This window comes from Tachypleus tridentatus, chromosome 7 (genome assembly GCF_004210375.1).
Source record: "Tachypleus tridentatus isolate NWPU-2018 chromosome 7, ASM421037v1, whole genome shotgun sequence".
Taxonomy (NCBI): domain Eukaryota; kingdom Metazoa; phylum Arthropoda; class Merostomata; order Xiphosura; family Limulidae; genus Tachypleus; species Tachypleus tridentatus.
Window position 1 is genome coordinate 107,080,122 of NC_134831.1, and position 23,009 is coordinate 107,103,130.

General features: G+C 31.5%; 1 protein-coding gene across 5 annotated transcripts in view; it reads left to right on the forward strand.

Annotated features, from left to right (window-relative positions):
- Positions 1-2,001: 2,001 nt before the first annotated feature.
- The window catches only part of LOC143256342 (1-acylglycerol-3-phosphate O-acyltransferase Pnpla3-like), a 47,316-nt gene continuing 26,308 nt past the window's right edge, over positions 2,002-23,009 (forward strand). For 2 of the 5 annotated variants that reach the window (XM_076513437.1, XM_076513440.1), the window contains exons 1-5: positions 2,002-2,150; positions 3,892-4,088; positions 15,611-15,843; positions 18,632-18,697; positions 21,336-21,485. In XM_076513437.1, the coding sequence (XP_076369552.1) occupies positions 3,929-4,088; positions 15,611-15,843; positions 18,632-18,697; positions 21,336-21,485 (609 nt within the window). In that variant the 5' untranslated portion in view covers positions 2,002-2,150; positions 3,892-3,928. Of the gene's footprint in view, positions 2,156-3,891; positions 4,089-14,068; positions 14,161-15,610; positions 15,844-18,631; positions 18,698-21,335; positions 21,486-23,009 lie in introns of those variants that run through there. The other 3 variants (XM_076513439.1, XM_076513441.1, XM_076513442.1) reach the window with 3 other exon arrangements.

Genomic DNA, 23,009 nt, shown 5'->3' on the forward strand with positions numbered 1-23,009 from the left:
TTAAAATTGATTTATATTTTTAATGAAATGGTTATTAAAATAAATAAAACCAAAATGTAATAATGTTTATAGAAATTATGTTTTTTATTAAGCGATACGAAACTAATTTATTGTAATAATATGTGACCAATACGCCTAGGTTTTTCAGAGGGACTGGGCACCTTTGCCTCCATTCCCTGGTCACACCTCTTATAATAACACGGCATTTTATGTATCAAACAAATGTGTACTAAACCTATCACGTTGCATGTGATATAGTAGCTGCCTCATATCAACCAAATGCAGTGACTTGTTACCATTATATTGTTTGTAAATCAAATCAATGACATTTACAAACATTCATAAGTACACATTTTGTTGTGTTCTATGATAAAGAAATGGTTGTTGCACATACCACAATTATTTTCTAATTGTGTGAATCTTTAATACCCAAAGTGTGATTTCTTTTTATGGATCTGTGTGTGTGCTTTCTCATAGCATAGCCACATCAGGCTATTTGCTGAGTCCAACGAGGGGAATCGAAACCCTGATTTTAGCGTTATAAATCCGAAGACTTACCGCTGTCCCAGCGAGGGATAAGAAATAGTTACGTGGCCATACAAAACACAGTGCTATTATGCCTAAATAGATCTGTATAACAGCAATCGTAGCGGTGTTTGCGCCTTTTACAAACTGGTGAACGTGAGTGTAAAAGTGGGCTAAAATGGCGAGCATGTTTGATTTTACGGGGATTCGAAACCGCGACACTCAGATTACGAGTCAAGTGCCTCAACCACCTGACCACGACGGGCTTATAAATAATGTTCTATTCACTTTTGTGTTTTCTGTATCCAATTCGGCCTGTTAAGAGCTCTGGATTGAACAAAATGTTTCGTCCATAATGATTATGACAAATATGGTGTGGTTAAAACATTATCATTGCATACTTTCCTAATTTTCGAAAATTCCTAAGAGACTTCATAAAAAATGTAGTATATAAACATATAGTCCTTATGCTAATATTCATAACAAATATAATTGTAATCATTCTCTGCCGATTTCTAAAGGGTGTGCATGAGATAAAAGTTTATTTTTAAGCTAATCATATTGATGTTAATGAAATATTTCCGTTCTAATGTCAGTTGTAAATTTAAACTTATATTAGTATAAATCACAACAATGTATAAGCTTGTAAAAACGTTTAAAATCTAATTTGTGATCAATAAGTGGACTGGACTTCGAATTATTTTTATCAAATAACTTAAAACAACCAGCCAAATAGTAGAACAATGCAACACTCCCTCCAAGTAAAATTTAAATTAAATCACTGAGAACATAGCTAACAATGAAATAAAGTGCCTGTTTTTGCATTTCTTCAAGTCAAATTTGTTTAGTTTCATTTAATTAGTCCTTATACTTTGTTTTTTTATAACCTTCTATTACCTGACAAACTGCTCATCAGTCCGAAATAATGTGACTAAATAAATCCCCCCTCCATCTTTTTTAGTCCTTAGACAGAAACACCTGGAATCGGTTTCTGGAACTTAATGTAAGTGCAAGTGAATAAGTTTTGCCAGTTAAGTAATAATAAAACAGAATAAGATATAGGTATTATATTTGACAGTAAATTATAAAATTTTTCTTTTCTACAGCAGAAACAAGAGCAAGTGAACGTAAACTGTTATATGTAACGTTCCAATTTTTTTCGTCATGACATCGCCCTGAATAATTTAAAATCTATGGTTTTAGAATCTGTTTTACTCCGTGGTATAATAATGATAACGTAATTTAGATATGTGAATAATATTATGAGATCCCGCCGATTTTATTATTCTATATTATACAGGAAATCAACTTTTAATGACTTTTTAATATGTTTGTTAAAGATTTATTTTATTTCTCACTTCTTGTGAAAACGATCTTTAATAAATATATATAATAATTTAAAAGTTGTACACACAAAGTCATTTATATATGTGTGAGTGCGTCACTTTTGTTACAAGTCTACTCCAGTATCTGCAGTTTATATACTATTGGCCAGAAATGAATGGTACCATCTCTTACCGCCAATGAGCGAACAGAGTGACGTTTCATTAACACATGCTTACGCTTTAAACCTATATTTACCAGCGGATAGGAGTTTAGTGAAACTTGTAAGTGAGGGAGTGGAGGTAAGGTAGGAGTAAAGTTCAATGATTCTATTCGTTGTGTTCGTTGTTCATGTACTCAAATAAATATATATTTGCAATGAAGAAAATTTATAGTGACAGATATGTCAGTAATACTAGTAACTGCAATTTGCAGCATTCAGAGTGCATTGTGTTGCATAGCACTACTGGTTGTAGTGATATTAATTTAGTGTAGTGGCTTCGTTACATCTTTACGTTATAAGTTATTGAATAAAGTGAATTAACCTTTTTTGAAAAGTTGAAGCTAAATATTTATTTACGTGACAAAAATTAAAAGCATCGTTTGGTCATGTTTATAAGAAAATAGTTTTGTAGTATGTGACTGATTTAGCACTCGAATCAGAAATTGTACGTAAGACTAACACTGTGACAGCAGTACTAAGTACCATGTTTATATTTAGTTTCTCGTAACGTTTAACAAACAAATTATGTATCAATGATTGTCGTGGTGTGTATCTGCCAAATTCAACGTGTGTGAGACGTACAGATTGAACCAAACGTTACAAAGAGTACTCCCATGAACTACTTAATTATAATTTGCCTGATCTTTAAAGTAATTCGACATTGTGGGCAGTACACTACAGTATATATCGACGACCTTTGGCGGTATACTAATAATATTACAAGCATGAATAATAGTAATGTACGGATAATTTAAATATACCCCTTTGGAAGTTAGTAGTGTCATACATTTATATAACACCAGAGTTCGTTGATTAAATAGACGAGTAACAAGTCACTTTCAATTATAACAACGACTGTAAATTGTAATATAGTGAAAGTTAAGCGGATACAAACTTTGTATTCAGAAGTTTTATATCGTCAAGTAAGTACACGGATGAAGCCAGTTAGGTTGACGATTTATTGCATTCTCTCATTTACTGTCTATCGTAAATAGCCAACTTCGTTGGGTTGGAGATGTGTATTTGGTAGTGAAAATATTTATAAATATTTCTTTTTATGCCATCATTTGTTAAGTAAATAACTAAATCTGGATTTCCTAATGCTTTTTATACATCTGTATATAACCTTGCTTGGTTTTGCTGTGTGGATGACCTTGAGGGGTGGGATGTCCTTGGACTACCTTAATTATTCTTATATTTTTATTATAAGATATCAAATAATATTAACTATAACACTAAAAGTCTGTAATTATAAATAGAGCAAGTCCAGTTTGTTGGTGTGTGTGTGTGTGTGTACAACTGAACCTATATGTAGTTTTTTGTGAACATGCTAATCTTTAGGATATATCACATTTAGTTTCATGGTTATTTTTATTCCAATTTTTGTAACAGTGAGTCCTATGTATTGCTTTAACTTGTGTTTATAACAGTGAATCATTGACTTCAATAGTACTAGTTGTGTAATGATAAATAGCAAATGAACTTTTGACTTGCATAATTATCAAAGGGTTGTGTTCTGTGACCTTTTTATCTTATATTCAGAATTATGATTCTTTATCTGACAGTTCCAGTAGTTTGTCTGTTATTATATGGAATTAGAAAGATATCTGTACATAAAAAATTTAGTTCAATTAACATTTGTAACTTTAATGTTACTTTGTGTACTATTATTACACATTTTATCATTTCTTGAGATGAATGGTACAACATTTTTTTGTTAATGTTAATTTGAAGATAACCTTAATTTTAATACCTATACCAGCCATCTTGAGATGCATTAATCAAAATAGTTTTCTTTGTTATAACTTTTCTTTTTCCAGGTTAAACACTTAACTTTGTTAAAAGACCTTTCCAGTTATGAACCTGTCATTTGCTGGCTGTGGATTCTTAGGTTTATACCATGTTGGTGTTGCTAGCTGCTTTAAAGAATATGCCCCACAAATTTTGGTTGACAAGATTGCTGGAGCATCGGCAGGAGCCTTGGCAGCCTGCTGTTTAATATGCAATGTTCCTTTGGGTATGATACAATATCAACACATTTCTTTTTAATTGTTCATTATACTTTATGTAGAAACTGAGTCACAATGAGTGGGAACTTTTGATATATAAAACTAGTAATATATCAGATTCTTTATATAACACATTAGCCTAGTATTTAGAACAGTTGTTATATGTGAACTGTACACCATCTTTATATAACACATTGGTCTAGTGTTTAGAACAGTCTTGTTATATGTGGATGTTACACCATCTTTATATATCACATTGGTCTGGTGTTTAGAACAGTCTTGTTATATGTGAACTGTACACCATCTTTATATATCACATTGGTCTGGTGTTTAGAACAGTCTTGTTATATGTGGACGTTACACCATCTTTATATATCACATTGGTCTAGTGTTTAGAACAGTTGTTATATGTGAACTGTACACCATCTTTATATATCACATTGGTCTAGTGTTTAGAACAGTCTTGTTATATGTGAACGTTACACCATCTTTATATATCACATTGGTCTAGTGTTTAGAACAGTCTTGTTATATGTGAACGTTACACCATCTTTATATATCACATTGGTCTGGTGTTTAGAACAGTCTTGTTATATGTGGACTGTACACCATCTTTATATATCACATTGGTCTGGTGTTTAGAACAGTCTTATTATATGTGGACTGTACACCATCTTTATATATCACATTGGTCTAGTGTTTAGAACAGTCTTGTTATATGTGAACGTTACACCATCTTTATATATCACATTGGTCTAGTGTTTAGAACAGTCTTGTTATATGTGAACTGTACACCATCTTTATTTTTCACATTGGTCTAGTGTTTAGAACAGTCTTGTTATATGTGGACGTTACACCATCTTTATATATCACATTGGTCTAGTGTTTAGAACAGTCTTGTTATATGTGGATATGTGGACGTTACACCATCTTTATATATCACATTGGTCTAGTGTTTAGAACAGTCTTGTTATATGTGGACGTTACACCATCTTTATATATCACATTGGTCTAGTGTTTAGAACAGTCTTGTTATATGTGGACGTTACACCATCTTTATATATCACATTGGTCTAGTGTTTAGAACAGTCTTGTTATATGTGGACGTTACACCATCTTTATATATCACATTGGTCTAGTGTTTAGAACAGTCTTGTTATATGTGGACTGTACACCATCTTTATATATCACATTGGTCTGGTGTTTAGAACAGTCTTGTTATATGTGGACTGTACACCATCTTTATATATCACATTGGTCTAGTGTTTAGAACAGTCTTGTTATATGTGAACGTTACACCATCTTTATATATCACATTGGTCTAGTGTTTAGAACAGTCTTGTTATATGTGAACTGTACACCATCTTTATATATCACATTGGTCTAGTGTTTAGAACAGTCTTGTTATATGTGGACGTTACACCATCTTTATATATCACATTGGTCTAGTGTTTAGAACAGTCTTGTTATATGTGGACGTTACACCATCTTTATATATCACATTGGTCTAGTGTTTAGAACAGTCTTGTTATATGTGGACGTTACACCATCTTTATATATCACATTGGTCTAGTGTTTAGAACAGTCTTGTTATATGTGGACGTTACACCATCTTTATATATCACATTTGTCTAGTGTTTAGAACAGTCTTGTTATATGTGGACTGTACACCATCTTTATATATCACATTGGTCTAGTGTTTAGAACAGTCTTGTTATATGTGAACTGTACACCATCTTTATATATCACATTGGTCTTGTTTATAGAGTATTGAAAGCTCCCATTTTTTTTTAAACACATCACATTTACCAGGTTTCTACTTTAAGTATTTCTAGTTGCACATGTTTCAAATATTGTTTAATCTTCACATTCACTGAAGGAAAAAGAAAAAAATTTAATGTATATGTGATGATAGAAACTTCTCGAATGTAAAGCAGGTCAAGGGGAAACAAAAATGTGATGACTTTGTTGTCGTAGTTTATGATGTTTTGGTATAAAATAGTCTAGTTCACTTAATAATAATAGTAAAGCAAACCTTTTATTTCTTCATTTACGTATTTTTACCAACTAATGACAGGCCTACCTTATAACTTCACAGATAATGTTAAACAGTCTCTTAATTTTTAAATTCTAGTACTGTGTTGAATTTATCTAAATAGACTAACTTGGATTTATCTAAATAGACTAACTAAACACCTATTCAATTTTCTAACCTATCCCCTGCATCTATAGACAATTTTTATTTAGAAGCCTTTTTTGTAGCACCTTTTCAACTTCTTACTGAGAACCAAGATATACCAATCTATATAAGTTGCAATATTTTCAAAAGATCTCAAAAGATTTGTAAGGCAATATTTTCACTTAGTAAAATTATGTTGACTATCCAATAAAATTTTAAACTTTGACAGATGACTTTACAAAGCATCTTTTAACAGACTTTCCAAAAGTTTTCACACAACTGATGTAAGACTAATTGGTCTATAATTACTACAGAAATTTTTATCACCTCTCTTAAAAGAAGGAATTACATTAGCTAACTCTCAATCATCTGATACCTGCCCACTATTCAAGGACTGACAGAAAACTAGCAAGTGGCTTGCATATCTAATGTTTACCCTTCTAAATTGGGAAGATACTATCTGGTCTAGGAGCCTTATGGTTTTTTAAACTTCCCAGTTTTTTTTGTAACAAGCTCAGGATTAATGCTGCCATCAACATTATTTACATTTATCTACTGTTTAAGATTTGGTATACTGTTTAAACCTTCATTGGTAAAAAACAACCAATTTAATAACCTGGCCATCTTTTAATCATCAGATATAAGCTTCCTTTTATCATCCCTCCAGGGTTCTACCCCATTCTAATATTTTGTTTACCCTTCATGTATTTAAAAAAACCCTTGCTGTTTGTCAGTTGTGAACTTCTCAGTTGTCTTGTTTTCCTAAATGGAAGAATAGGTGTTTTGTAACACTATATGTTGTTATACCATGCCAGCTATAACATAGGCTGCTGGTTGGGAGTTAACACTACTCAAGGCTGGGAATCAGTTGTAATTTGATTTTTGAGTTTGTTATAATTTTCCATGAATATACACAGGATTAAAGGTGTATGTGATGCCTGTTGATTTAATTTATAGAAAACAAACTTTTAAATGCAGGTTAATTTACAGTTGGGTACATCATTTCACATCACTGGTAAATTTAGTTGTAAAGTGTGACCTCATTTTGCATGGATAAATATTCAAAGTATTTGAATAATTATTGTTAGAATAAATAAATCATTTTCTTGTGTGAGTCCCAAATCTTAAAACCATAATCCAGTAGTTATCATACTAGTCTGTGGTTCATGTTCTGTTACCAGTAAAAGTGAAACTGTAGCCCACACTGGAGTTATTGTTGCTTTATATGTTGTGGTCAAATTTTACTATTTCAGTAGCCTGTGAGTTGGATTCAGTCTTTTATTTATTTATTTAACTTTTACTTAAGGTTTTGAGACTTACAGAATGAAGAATTATATGATAACAAACCAAGGTACATATTAAATTAAAATGGTGTAATAGAAAGCTGTTTATTTTAGACCAGAGCTACATTGATATATCTGCTGTGTTCAATGTAAGGAATTGAATTCCAGATTCTAGTATTGTAACCTACACTTACTGCTGTACCACCAGGTGGCTATAATAGAAATACAATCTAGTAGTGCAATTATGAACCTTAAAGAAACTACCATAAATACCTGTTTAAGTAGTTACTGTATATCTCTGGCTATTTGTGCTAATACTTGTTTTAATAAATAATGATATGAACCATCAAAATTACTTTTAAACTGACAGCTTTCTTCAGCTTTTTAGGTGAGGTCACAAGACCTGTCCAAATGTATGCCTTTCAGTAGTGATTGTTGTGGTTTATAGTGGTCTAACACTACCGCAGAAATATCCTACTGAAATTTTAAAACTTTATTCTGATGTATCGATGATTTGATAAATTTCTAGAAGCTTTGGTCATGGATGACCTTAATTGTGATTCAACAAGTTGTGATTGACTTTACTTGGAGATGGTTACTTTGTCATTGAATACTTTATTTTAGAAATGCAGTAAAAATTTTAGTATTGTTTAAATCTATGACTGAAAAAGAGTATGTCAAGAGGAAGAGATGTCCAGGTTGTCCTTCAGTTTCCCAGAATAATATGTTTCTAAAGGCCAGTGTTTATCTGTCTGTTTATTCTGGACAGACACTTTCTCGATGGTTTTAAGGTCTGTATTTTCACCACCTATTATTTATAATATTGTGACTAAACAAGATTGACGATTACGAATAAATTAGGTAAAGTACACATTGGTGTATTAGGAAACTTAACACACAAAGGACTTGAAGACTTGTATGTTACCTTGGCAGAGTTATCAGCTAATAAACTTATCTTTGTTCAAGTTTGACCAATGTAGGCAAGCTATTATTTGTTATCTCTTAATGCTCAAACAACAGTAACAGCAGCTGTACATGTTAATATAAGATTTACTTTATAGTTCCATATAAGAACAGAAATACAGAACTAATTAAATTAGAATCTCCAGTCGTACATTTATTACCTAACACAAGATACACAACTATTAGCTATTTCTATAAAAGGGTCAGTGGCAGTATTAACTTTTATACAGTATTAGATAAAATAATTATAAAATTATACATGGTACTCTCGAAATGCAAATGTAAGAATTCTGCCTTTCATTTATTTGTCCACCAAACACATTACTGGAGAGTTCTAAAACTAAATGAAGATGTGCTAAACAAGTAATTAGTACATCACTGTTACGTTAAATAGAAACGTGCTAAACAAGTAATTAGTACGTCACTCTGTTAAGTTAAATGGAAACGTGCTAAACAAGTAATTAGTACATCACTGTTAAGTTAAATGGAAACGTGCTAAACAAGTAATTAGTACATCACTGTTAAGTTAAATGGAAACGTGCTAAACAAGTAATTAGTACATCACTGTTAAGTTAAATGGAAACGTGCTAAACAAGTAATTAGTACATCACTGTTAAGTTAAATGGAAACGTGCTAAACAAGTAATTAGTACATCACTGTTAAGTTAAATGGAAACGTGCTAAACAAGTAATTAGTACATCACTGTTAAGTTAAATGGAAACGTGCTAAACAAGTAATTAGTACATCACTGTTAAGTTAAATGGAAACGTGCTAAACAAGTAATTAGTACATCACTGTTAAGTTAAATGGAAACGTGCTAAACAAGTAATTAGTACATCACTGTTACGTTAAATAGAAACGTGCTAAACAAGTAATTAGTACGTCACTGTTAAGTTAAATAGTAACGTGCTAAACAAGTAATTAGTACGTCACTCTGTTAAGTTAAATAGAAACGTGCTAAACAAGTAATTAGTACGTCACTGTTAAGTTAAATGGAAACGTGCTAAACAAGTAATTAGTACATCACTGTTACGTTAAATAGAAACGTGCTAAACAAGTAATTAGTACATCACTGTTACGTTAAATAGAAACGTGCTAAACAAGTAATTAGTACATCACTGTTACGTTAAATAGTAACGTGCTAAACAAGTAATTAGTACGTCACTGTTACGTTAAATAGAAACGTGCCAAACAAGTAATTAGTACGTCACTCTGTTAAGTTAAATGGAAACGTGCCTAAACAAGTAATTAGTACGTCACTGTTAAGTTAAATGGAAACGTGCTAAACAAGTAATTAGTACGTCACTGTTACGTTAAATAGAAACGTGCCAAACAAGTAATTAGTACATCACTGTTACGTTAAATAGAAACGTGCTAAACAAGTAATTAGTACGTCACTGTTACGTTAAATAGAAACGTGCCAAACAAGTAATTAGTACGTCACTGTTACGTTAAATAGAAACGTGCCAAACAAGTAATTAGTACGTCACTCTGTTACGTTAAATGGAAACGTGCTAAACAAGTAATTAGTACGTCACTCTGTTAAGTTAAATGGAAACGTGCTAAACAAGTAATTAGTACGTCACTGTTACGTTAAATAGAAACGTGCCAAACAAGTAATTAGTACGTCACTGTTACGTTAAATAGAAACGTGCCAAACAAGTAATTAGTACATCACTATTAAGTTAAATAGAAACGTGCTAAACAAGTAATTAGTACATCACTCTGTTACGTTAAATGGAAACGTGCTAAACAAGTAATTAGTACGTCACTGTTGCGTTAAATGGAAACGTGCTAAACAAGTAATTAGTACGTCACTGTTACGTTAAATGGAAACGTGCTAAACAAGTAATTAGTACGTCACTGTTACGTTAAATAGAAACGTGCTAAACAAGTAATTAGTACGTCACTGTTACGTTAAATAGAAACGTGCTAAACAAGTAATTAGTACGTCACTGTTAAGTTTTACATAAATGGAAACGTGCTAAACAAGTAATTAGTATGTCACTGTTAAGTTTTACATAAATGGAAACGTGCTAAACAAGTAATTAGTACGTCACTGTTAATTTTTACGTAAATGGAAATTTGTTAATAAAAGAGTTAACAAGCAATTTGTGGCTCAGTGGCGGAAAATATATAATGGTAGTTAGTAACGTATTCCTTGAAAACATTTGTAAGGCTAAGAATGAGATACCAAAAGTGGGCCACTTTCACATTGTGTTTATTCAGTTTGTCTTATATTTTAACCAACAACTCATCTTGTAATAATGCAATAATAAAAAGTTTGTATTCTGTTCACGGATACATCAGTAACTTTACTGCTCCTGAACACTTTGTGTGTTTGAAAGCACGCTCTCCTTTGAAATGTTTCTGACCTCTTAGTCTAATATTTTGACCATTCACACTTGCTACACGTGTAACACCTGAGACACTTTTATTCTCCACTTGCAGGTTAGCTATGAATTGTACCTCGTTTCCATCTTGAAGACAAAACTGAGAAATTTTGATTCTTTGTCTCGGCAGTTAATAGGTTTTATAGAAAGTAACGTAAAATAACAATGTCGTCATTGTTGTCTGAATTGGGAAATGAATACCCAACTCAACTGACAAAACTAATTATTACTTCTATGAATAGTATCTGATTGTAAGTTGATGTACATGTTTGTATTTTTCATCTAAAATAAAAAAGACGAAACTGCCCTTTTTGAAAGTTCTATACCATTTGTAATTCAGGTCATTTGTTAAAAGTAATCCTATTTAGAAATTTGGCAGATAGATTTAGATATAATCAAAAAACTGATAATACACGTAAGGAAATTCTTTATTAACAAAAATAAACATGTATACTGTAAAAGTTAAATCAAACAATGTAATATCTAAACTATTTTGGATTTCCAACTTACATAAAACAAATATGGGTCTATTGCTTAAAATACAACGACCGTGATCAGTTGTGATGTTCCTAAATACACAATTGTAATATTATCAGAGAGAGATCTGGTAATCGTCGTACTGAAAGTAAAGAGCATTAATGGCTTTGAATCTGTAACAATATGGACATTTGAGTATGACTGTCTTTACGCTAACCTTTTCATAAATATAACTTGTCTTCCATCAAGGTTGTTATATTTATAATAGTGTGGTTTGAATTTCGCGCAAAGCTACACGAGGGCTATCTGTCCCTTCTTCAATAGTGAAAGACTGCATGGAAGGCATCTAGTCATCACCAACTACTTAGACTACTCTTTTACCAATGAACAGTGGGATTTACCATTACATTATATTGCCCCATGGCTAAAAGAGCGAGCATGATGGGTGGAACGGGAATTCGAACTCGCTATCCTCCGAGTGTAAGTCAAGAACCGTAACTTTTAATAGTTCAGATAAATTTCTTCTCTACATCGGTAAACGCAACTTTCTATGAAAATATCACTCGTACAAATTACCACTGTTTCGCGTTAGATGGATTCTTGCAGACTGTATAGTTAACCAGCATGTGGAAAGCTCAAATGGAAATAATTGCTATTAGAATTTTCTTTCCTTACAAACTTACGTAAGAAAGACTTTTGTAAAACTTAACACGTCACTCGTACTTGTAGATATATAAAGGAGAGTAAAACTTTGACGCATCAGTCGAATAAAACTTTACATACCACTCGTACTTGTAGATATGCAAATGAGAGTAAAACCTTGCACGTCACTCGTACTTTAGACATGTAAATGAGAGTAAAACCTTGCACGTCTCTCGTACTCGTAGACATGTAAATGAGAGTAAAACTTTGCACGTCACTCGTACTTGTAGACATGTAAATGAGAGTAAAACTTTACACGTCACTCGTACTTGTAGACATGTAAATGAGAGTAAAACTTTGCACGTCACTCGTACTTGTAGACATGTAAATGAGAGTAAAACTTTGCACGTCACTCGTACTTTAGACATGTAAATGAGAGTAAAACTTTGCACGTCACTCGTACTTTAGACATGTAAATGAGAGTAAAACCTTGCACGTCACTCGTCCTTGTAGACATGTAAATGAGAGTAAAACCTTGCACGTCACTCGTCCTTGTAGACATGTAAATGAGAGTAAAACGTTTACGATTCAGCCGAATTTGTAGATATATAAATGTGATATTGTTTAGCCGAATTTTTAATATTATAATAAAGTTATCTATAGCATAGTTTAATCTAGCAAAACAAGCTCTTTCACGAATCTAAAACTTAAAATCGTTAATTAAACATTAGTTTTCAACATACTTGATACATTGAACTAAAATATTCTTAGCGTATTGCAGTGTTTACTTCTCTTGGCTTATTAGATACAATGTAATTTGTTCATCATTACAATATTTTGTAAATTACAAATTCAGTTTCATTCTTAATAACCGAGACTTCTCATTGTGAATTTTAAATGCAATATTCATTCAATTCTGTGACAAAGTGAACGATATTGTAGATTTTAAAGTTTTATCATATATGATGACCGTTTATAAACCTTCATGGCTGCACTTGAAGTCCTGGGGATGTTGTAAGCCTCTTCAGTATATTCATTACCATTAACCTTATCTCGCGTTATATGACAATCTAAACTATATTTCAGCTCCGTGTAAAATGTGACATTGCGTCATTAGTTTAATTTGTTTGTTGGATTATTTGCTGTCACTACTGTGAGCATGTGAACCCCGAAGTTTAGTGTTGTAATTTCGTAAACTTCCGCTGTTTCACCAGGGTACTATTAGCTTAATCACATAGTGTTTCAGCTTAATGTCTTTGCTATATTAACTAGTGTTGTAAGTTTTTCTTTTAACCGTTTCTTTTTTTATTGAAGCTTCTATTTTCTGAAGGTTTATGTTGTTTCGTATCTGAAAATTTAACGTTGTTTATTACTTTCTGTAGCTGTTTGTCACAGGTAATAATTAAAATTACGGTGGTAATGTTTTGCACGTATCGCATACAGTATTATAGTTTGATCTAACAGGAAGTTAATTTTTCAGATTTCGATATTAAATGACTCACAGTTATATCTTTCGTGATGTTTGTAAGATACGTAAATGTCATAAGCTCTTTAAAAATAAAATAAAAAACAACAACATATCTACTTTATCATTATACAAGTACTGTAACAGACTAAGAAAGGCATAATCTTGTCTTTCGTGTTGTTTGTAAGGCCTATACCCCGAGTTTTCAAAATGGTACAGACCAGCACTGAAATTGTCATAATAAAGTCGAGATTATTACCACTATTTTGTAGTGTATTTTATTTGAGATTCGAAATTCTATGTACAATAGAGGACAACAACAGGAAGTAAAGGGATGTTTTGTCACTTCTAGTAATTACTGTTTGATAATAAAGCAGAACATATAAAAGATAGTTAACATATAATTATATAATGGTCAGAGGATGTAATACTGAATTACATGTTTTGATCTGAAGTGATGTTTATTTGAAAAGTTGGGAGCTTTCACTTTTCCTTGTAAATATAAGGCTCTTGAACTTCAAGGTTATCTGGTTTTCATTTTCCTGGTTTGTAGATGACGCCAGATTTTGTAGTTGGCAAACTGCCAAAAGAGAGTATCAACTGGATAATAAAGATTCTATGTACAAGTAGAAGTAATAATACATTTATGCATAAATAAATTCGCTAATTGTACTGAAAGTAAGTGAAATATGTTTATACCTTGGTATTTTCTCACATCTGATTTTAAACCTCAGTTACTACAATTTTGAATAAGATAAACGAAAAACCTTTAGTTTCCATTTCTGAAGAAGGAATAAATTCATTTTTTATCTGCCTGACATTCTGTTCGTGTTGCTTAGTGTGAACATTTACCTTTTATCAATATGTGAACGTTTGTGAGCATCTCAAACTAGCTATCAAGTGATACGTCACATATTTAGAAATGAGCAATAACACTTTTTATATTTACTTTTCTTGTTGCAGTGGCGGCTCCAGGACATTTTCGTCGGGGGGGGGGGGGTTGAGGTAAACTGTGGAGGGGCTTCTCCAAATGCTATCAATATGAAGTATAGATGGTAAATTATAATAATGTAAATATCAAGGTACATTTCAGAAAGGTGTGTTATTTTGAACTGTGTTTTCAATGCAGTTTTCATTGGAAACTCATACTCTGATTAATAATTCAATATTACAAATTAGAAATAATCTGTTTATGAAAATATGAGTATATGTAAAAGAGGAAGCTCACCTAAATTCCACCCAAGGTAATACATAATAATAAAGATTAGCTTAGATTGAACATTTAATATACCATTAAGAGTAAAGCTACAAATCAAAAGAAACATAACATAAAGACATAGTTTACATAGCAGAAACGAATTATCCCACGTGAAGTTAATACACTCTGAGGAAAAGTAATCTTGTCCAAATGTAGTTATGGTATTTATTGAATGTTTTTCTTTAAGACAGTGTATGTCCAGTTCAAGTATATATGTGATATGTTCACATGGCAGTTTTCATGATTAGTTGTAGGTAAGGGCAACGTTTCCACTCATTGGTTGTCATGATTAGTTGTAGACATCTAGAGATGGACCAGTAGGTCCGATGTTGTCCCAAAACATCATATGGTATACAGTTAAGATTGAAAAGTGCTGGCATTTTTACTTTTTATAACATCTGTATTTATGTTTTTATAATCTTAATAAGTAATTCAACAGGTTATAGGTGTAAAGGTAATAATGAATTATTAACATTTTATAGCTTCTGGGCATCTTAATTATAGACCTGGTGTTAATCTTTCATTTCTCCTTCATAGTTACTGATGACCATTAAAATTAATTCAACTCAATACAATGTGATAAATCCAATGATATGTCTTCTTCTGTTGCCATAACATTCAGTTTTGATTAAAATATTAATCTTCATATACTTTATTTGTTAACCAGCGTGAAAAATCAACACTGACATCAACTTTGTTTTGTGTGCATTTTGTAATGTAGATTATTTTTGGTGATTAAAGAATTTTGTAAGTAGTTGGTAGATGAAATATTATTTCTTATTGTTATGTCAATTGTATTATTATTGTTTGAAGATGTATTTTGACGAGTTTTTTTATTTTTTAAATGCTCTATAATATAACTTATTGTAGGTGAAAGTACAACAGATGTATTGAAAATTGCTGTGAAAGCCAGGGCTCGAGCCCTGGGACCCTTTCACCCAGGATTTGACATTAACGGTATTCTTCATGATGGGTTGGTCAACATGTTTCCTGACGATGTTCACCTTCGATCTAATGGTCGGCTTCATGTCTCAGTGACCAGAGTGTCTGATGGAGAAAATGTGTTACTTACTCAATTTGATAGTAAAGAAGATTTAATCCAGGTTAGGAAGTTAAATATAATTTGCCCAGAGTTTTAATATATCAATTTATAGTATTATCTTTATTCTAAACTGACAGATATTGTCATAATATTAAAAATATATCAGTAATATAAAACCTTCTTCATTCAGTTGCTTGTTTGTTATGTTGTGCATATTCTTATAAAACTCTAGCTGTAAATAGGTAACTATAGGTAGGTACAATAAGTTAATTTTTTAAAAATATCTTTAATAATAAAAACTATAAATAAAACATCAAATAATTTACTTTCTATGCACATGTTTAGTAATGAAATTCTAACTGTAAATAGAATATGTTATCATCATAGGTACATAATTGGACATTGCAGATAAATTATTTTTCATATGTATGTGTATATGAATAATAACAGAATTATATGTAGTGCATAAGATTAGATGTTGTGCACAAAATAAATTGGTTTTTATGCATATGTTTAGTAAATAAAAATGTAGCTATAAATACAATAAGTTCATGATAAGTAGGAGGCTAGAACACATGACTTGATAAAACTAAAAATGTAGTGTACATAGATTGGTAAGGGTTAAGGATCTGCACAATCACAAGTTGTATGTAGAAGGTAAATATTGTAAAACGTTAATTACACATTTTAAGGGAAGATAATTTTGTGAAGCTGGTAAGAATGGCTACAGGGGTTACATGTTAGTTATATAAAACTTGTTTACAATTGGAACAACTGTTTTGTTGCAAACTAAACAAACCAGTGGTGTGGGAAATGTTTGAAAGTTAGTAAAGGTAACAAGTGATGAATAATTATTTAAATGTTCTAAAATAAGTCAGATGGTAGCAGAAAAGTTTAATTTGATTAAAAGTAAACTGAAGTAAAAAACAAATTTACTCCAGACAACACCACAGGAAACTGAATCTTGTGCATGTCATGGAGATATGTACTGTTGATCATGTGTCATCAGGAATAATATATTTTAATGTGTGTAATTACTCTGGACAACACCACAGGAAACTAAATCTTGTGCATGTCATGGAGATATGTACTGTTGATCATGTGTCATCAGGAATAATATATTTTAATGTGTGTAATTACTCCAGACAACACCACAGGAAACTGAATCTTGTGCATGTCATGGAGATATGTACTGTTGATCATGTGTCATCAGGAATAATATATTTTAATGTGTGTAATTACTCCAGACAACACCACAGGAAACTGAATCTTGTGCATGTCATGGAGATATGTACTGTTGATCATGTGTCATCAGGAATAATATATTTTAATGTGTGTGATGTGTAAACTTTGAAATAAATATGCCATCAATGCCACCTTCATAAATTGATAGTAATTATTAGGTTATTTTACATTACATTTCTTACTTTGTCAATGACATTCAACCAGTAGACCCATTCTCATATCATTCAGGATTTCCTGATCTTGCATAATTATTCAGGTAACAAAATGCTTCTGTATAATAAATCAGTAATGATTAACTTCTTAGCACCTTTCTTATATCATCTGTAAGATCTTAACACCAAGATTTTGAAAGTTTATCAATATAACAGACCTGTAAAAAACATTTGTAGAGATTTGGAGAGTGCCAATTTCATTTATTAAAGATAAGTATGACATTGTTTTTTACAGCCATGCTTGAGTGTATCAATTAGGAAAATAATATATTGTTAAGCAAAACAATTATTTTGTAATGATGTTTCTTCAAGAATGTTTCATCTTGAGATGAATTACATTCTTCTAGACCTCTTTCGTTGGTATGATTACTGACTTTGTACTTCCCATTGATGAGACTTCATCACACAGTTCTCTTTTTTCCTCACTCTGCAGATTTTTCCTAAGTTTGGAGGTTATATTTGCTTGGACAATTTTGGTTATAGTTCCAAGTATAATCAGTACATAACACAACATTTTTTTAAATGTTTCAACCATAAAATGGATGGTGAATTTGATGTGAGACAACCAGTTCTCTCAATCACAGTGTTCCAGACATCACAAATTTCAGTTCTCTGTAAAATTTGTAATTAAGAAAAAAATGTGAGTGTGGATATAATTAGTTATGTATATACATAGAGTGATATCGGCTAGAAATGTGGTATTGTACGTGAAAGTGTTAGATTGATGTCAAAAAGATAATATTAATTCAAACTGACATGTCGTACATAAAATGACAGGGAAGGTAATCAACAAGAAATATTTTAAAAAAGTAAGCGTTATTGGTCAGCATTCTATCTCTTCCATATACCGAAGTTTGTATTATATTTAGTGCACTTGTTCATAATAATGTGACCTTGTAACAATTTTATCGTTACTTACGTAAGATCTTTAATACAGTATATTCTTGTTACTGGATGTCCTTGTCTTAAAATGTTATTGTTATCAATAATTTTTTTGGAGAAGAGATATAAGTATTGTTTCTGATAAAATTGTAGAGGCAAGAAGTTGTAGTGAAAGTGTTTTTCTTTCTACAAACAGTACTGTAGTTTCTCAAGGTTATCACAGTACGTACGTCTGATCCTATGAAGTAGTAGAGAAATAGACATGAATATTAGAATAATCTTATTGTAAAAAAAAAAGTTCTCTGTGTGTATAGTTTGTTCAGTAAATATGTCAATAAACATGATTTATTTGATTAAACTAAAATGTGCATAATAGGAGATATTATAATGTTAGGCTCTTTTCACAAAACTATAAGTCTTTTATCTCTTTTACTCGAATGAACTAACCTGAATTACTGATCGTTATTTTATTTATATTTTTCATTACATTTTTTTTTTCTCTCATTTTAGGCTTTATTATGTAGCTGTTTCATTCCATTCTACACAGGAATATTGCCTCCAAAATTTCATGGAGTGGTAAGTAATTTAGTCCTTGCTTTTCATGACAAGAAATTTATCATGCAACTGTTCATTCTCGTCTACACAGGAGAGCTACATTAAAATTTTAGTGATAACTAACACCAGGGTAAAGTCCAATGTACTTCATATGGAATTTAAATATTCATCGATGTTTTTTGTGCTGATGACCAAGGAAGAGGCAGCTGAGCATCACTCAAGTTAACAGAGCACATTTCAGTTCTTGCAGTCATTTGGTTGATCATTAGTGGCTGAATACTTTCGTTAAACTCTGCCTGTTGTCTTATGTTTGGATATACAAATCCTGGTGTTGGTAAGATGACATCTTCTAGAACACCATGGTGGGTGAGGTCACTAGATAGTTATTTCTATTTTCAAGAAGGTTTAAAATTTAAATCTTCAAAAAAGGCTCTGAACTGAAAAACTGCTCTAGTTTCTCTATCACTTTTATCTAATGAGTCCATCAGTGTCTGACCAGTACTTACTTCCTAGTTGTCCATTTCATGAAATTATCTTGCTTTTATCCAGAAGACCTAAGTCTTAAATTTTTGAAAGGCTTGCCATTGTGGCTGCTTTTCAAGACAGTAATATCAGTTCTTATTGTTTTGTTATTCTGGATGAAGATGTTTTTTCTGAGTTGTTAGAAGAGACTGTTACAAATATAAAGCAACATCTATTCATAAGAGTAAGCCATCCATAGTACTAATTCTTCACCTCTTCCACCAATCCCTGAGCAAATTATTTGAACTTTTTAATATTTCTGTGTATCCTAAATGATCTTAGGTGTTTAAATGTCAGCAGTTGAAGCATCTTAAAACTGTCTGTTATGTATTGTATCCTTTAACTAGTTTTGTTCACAAAGAACTTGTTTAGATTACTAAAAGTTTGAAAATTATATGAGGATACACTTCATTAAATATTATGGTTGTATGAGGGTTAAAATAACTGAGCCCATGTAGGGAGAGCTCAGTTAGCAGTAAATATGATCAGTACAAACCAAACAGTTGCTCTGAATAACAGCTTGTGGTTCTAAAACCAATCAAAGACTTGTATTAGGGAGAATTTATCTTCTCTTTGTTATAAACATGTCCATCAGCCATGTAAAGTTGATTAGCAAACAGTCTTGAAAATTGAAGAGAGAGGTTTCTCTTGTGGGGTTGACAGACCTGCTCATTCTTATGATTTAGGCATAATTGTTCTAATTGTTGTGTTCTTTTATGACTTTATGCAAAATTCTGGAATTAATTTACAGCTCTCCCCCTCAATCTTACAAATACTTGAAATAGTATATTAAAAAAGCATATAAGTATTAAGTGTCTATTGAGTGCTGTTAATTTCTTGAGATGAAAATAGCAGGGAAATGTGGTTCTGCTTCATCACTAATGACTCCAACAAAAGTTTATAATGAGCAGAAGTTTAGGCATGAATGTTCAGTGATATTGTATCATCCTCAAGGAGTATAAATTAGGCAAGGTATAGAGTTTGTGATTTCTCCACTGCTTACAGAGGTGCAAATGACATAAAAATACTTTAACCTTACTAAGCACTAAGATAAATTGTTTGAGATCATCTGGGTTGAATAATTTGAACTCAAGATTCATAAAACATGATCCCAGATCAGAGTCAGTGGACATAAGGAAGATGTACTGAAACCATGTTTCTCCTAAGAATTTATAAATGATTTTCTAAAGAAAGCCAAGAGTGCTGTTTACAAGAGTCCTGATCAGTAGTATACTGTAATTAGTAAATATTAAATAAAACATAATTAGCAGTTCCACAATTTTTTCTTCATCCTGATAGGGATTACTATTATTCAGAATTTACTGTTGGTAGGTCTATATTGATATCTCAGCAAATCAAGAGGACAGGAGGTTAAATTTTAGATTCTCTCCTATAATTATGTATAGTTTAATTGGGAACTGTAAAAAAAAAAAATTTCTTGTTTTAAATTATAAAGTAGAGAAATTAAATTATATGACATGGAAGAATGAAGATTGAAAATGTTTAAATATTTCTTTTTGAATTTGACACTTGTCTTTTATAAACATGGTCTTCTCTTGTTTAGCCTCAACAATTATTAAAGTCTCAGAATGATGCTATGGCTTGAGTGTTATATAAGCAAGTCACATACCCTAATATGCTGTAAGATGTGGTTTCTCTCACCTTCAACAGCCACCGGTACTTGAAAGTGCTACCAAAGAAATTGGTTAGCACAATTTTTTTTTTGTAATAAAGCTTTTAGGTTTTTATTTTGTACCTAAGTCTGTTACATACCCTGGTCTGTTTATTTTATTGTAAGTCTAGTCAAACAATACTCATCTTATAGACATAGCTATTGGCTCCAGTTTTTATTTTATAATACCATAGGATTATTTTATGAAAAAGTAGGTAACATAAACCTTATTTATGTTAATTTTGTGTCTGCTTTATCTGCAGAGAATTGTGACATTCAAACTTTTGCAGAGTTATATGGAACTTGTTTGTGTTTGCTTTATTTGCTAAAAAGTATTACACTAACAGTTGTGTAGAGTAGTCAGAATAAAACACCTTACTGTTGTAATAAACAGTTTATTTGAGTAGCTGTTTCATTCCCAAAGCTTGTGGAGTGTTTGGACATTAGTTGTTTTGTGTATTACAGGCTTACATGGATGGAGGGTTCAGTGACAACGTGCCTATTTTAGATGAGAACACAATTACTGTGTCTCCTTTTAGTGGGGAGAGTGACATCTGTCCTCAGGATAGCAGCTTCAGTATAATGCAGATTAGCTTAGCAAACACAAAGATTGCTGTAAGTACCATGAATCTTATTTAATTCAAACAAAACTTGTCCATTTCAAAACAGTGCACTATTTTGTTAACTAAGTGTTTATTTACTTGATGTAATAAATTTGCAGATTGAAATAATGTTAGGTAAATTAATATTTAGCATAATTTGGTAATAGGAATGAAAAACATGGTGTTCTTTCCAATTTATTTCTGCAACCTATGGATGCTTAAATCTTTGTATTTTAAACTGTTTGACATTGTAACTTTCTGATAATCATTAAGCCTGGCTAACTCTCTCAACATGGACTCAGTCAATTTGACCAACCAAGTTACTATATTATTAGATAAAATAAATAATCTTAATTAACCTAAAATATTGCTATTTCTTGCATTTCAGTTGTTTTTATAATAATAAATATGTTAAAGGAAAAATAAAGTACCTCTTCAGTCTTGTTTTTCTTTCCTCATGTCAATTGTTGAAGACAGTTATGTCTGCTTTTTTTATACTGATGGTTGTAATGCACTAAATAATTTTAAATTAAATGGTGCATCAAATAATACAGCCTAATAACATGAAAAAGTAAACAATTTCCCCTAATTCTCAAAGTTTACTGGTTTTCTAACTATGCAACATGGTTCATCAAACCTAGTCGTTAGGTTTCTCACCACACATTGCATTTACTCTGAGTGAAATTGACTATCTGTTTGGAACATGATGCTATGCAATATTTTATTTGATAGATGAAAACTTTGACTTTCTCTTGGTTATGTGTAATATATATTTAAATATGAGAGAGAACTATTAATGTGTCCTGAATGAGAGGATATGGAAACAAAGTTTGTACTAACAGAGAAAATTACAATTCTCTGTTCAGAGAGCAGTTTAATATAATACATCATTGGTTTGGTGAAAACCTTGGCTTTCTATTGGTTAGACATAATATAGTATTAAGAATAAGAGAGAACTGTTAGCATATCCTGAAAGAGAGGATATGGAAACAAAGTTTGTACTAACAGAGAAAATTACAATTCTCTGTTCAGAGAGCAGTTTAATATAATACATCATTGGTTTGGTGAAAACCTTGGCTTTCTATTGGTTACACATAATATAGTATTAAGAATAAGAGAGAACTGTTAGCATATCCTGAATGAGAGGATATGGAAACAAAGTTTGTACTAACAGAGAAAATTACAATTCTCTGTTCAGAGAGCAGTTTAATATAATACATCATTGGTTTGGTGAAAACCTTGGCTTTCTATTGGTTACACATAATATAGTATTAAGAATAAGAGAGAACTGTTAGCATATCCTGAATGAGAGGATATGGAAACAAAGTTTGTACTAACAGAGAAAATTACAATTCTCTGTTCAGAGAGCAGTTTAATATAATACATCATTGGTTTGGTGAAAACCTTGGCTTTCTATTGGTTACACATAATATAGTATTAAGAATAAGAGAGAACTGTTAGCATATCCTGAAAGAGAGGATGTCGCAGGAGGGGTCTGATTTTTCTAATCAGTAGCTTTATGAAAAAATTTGAAGGT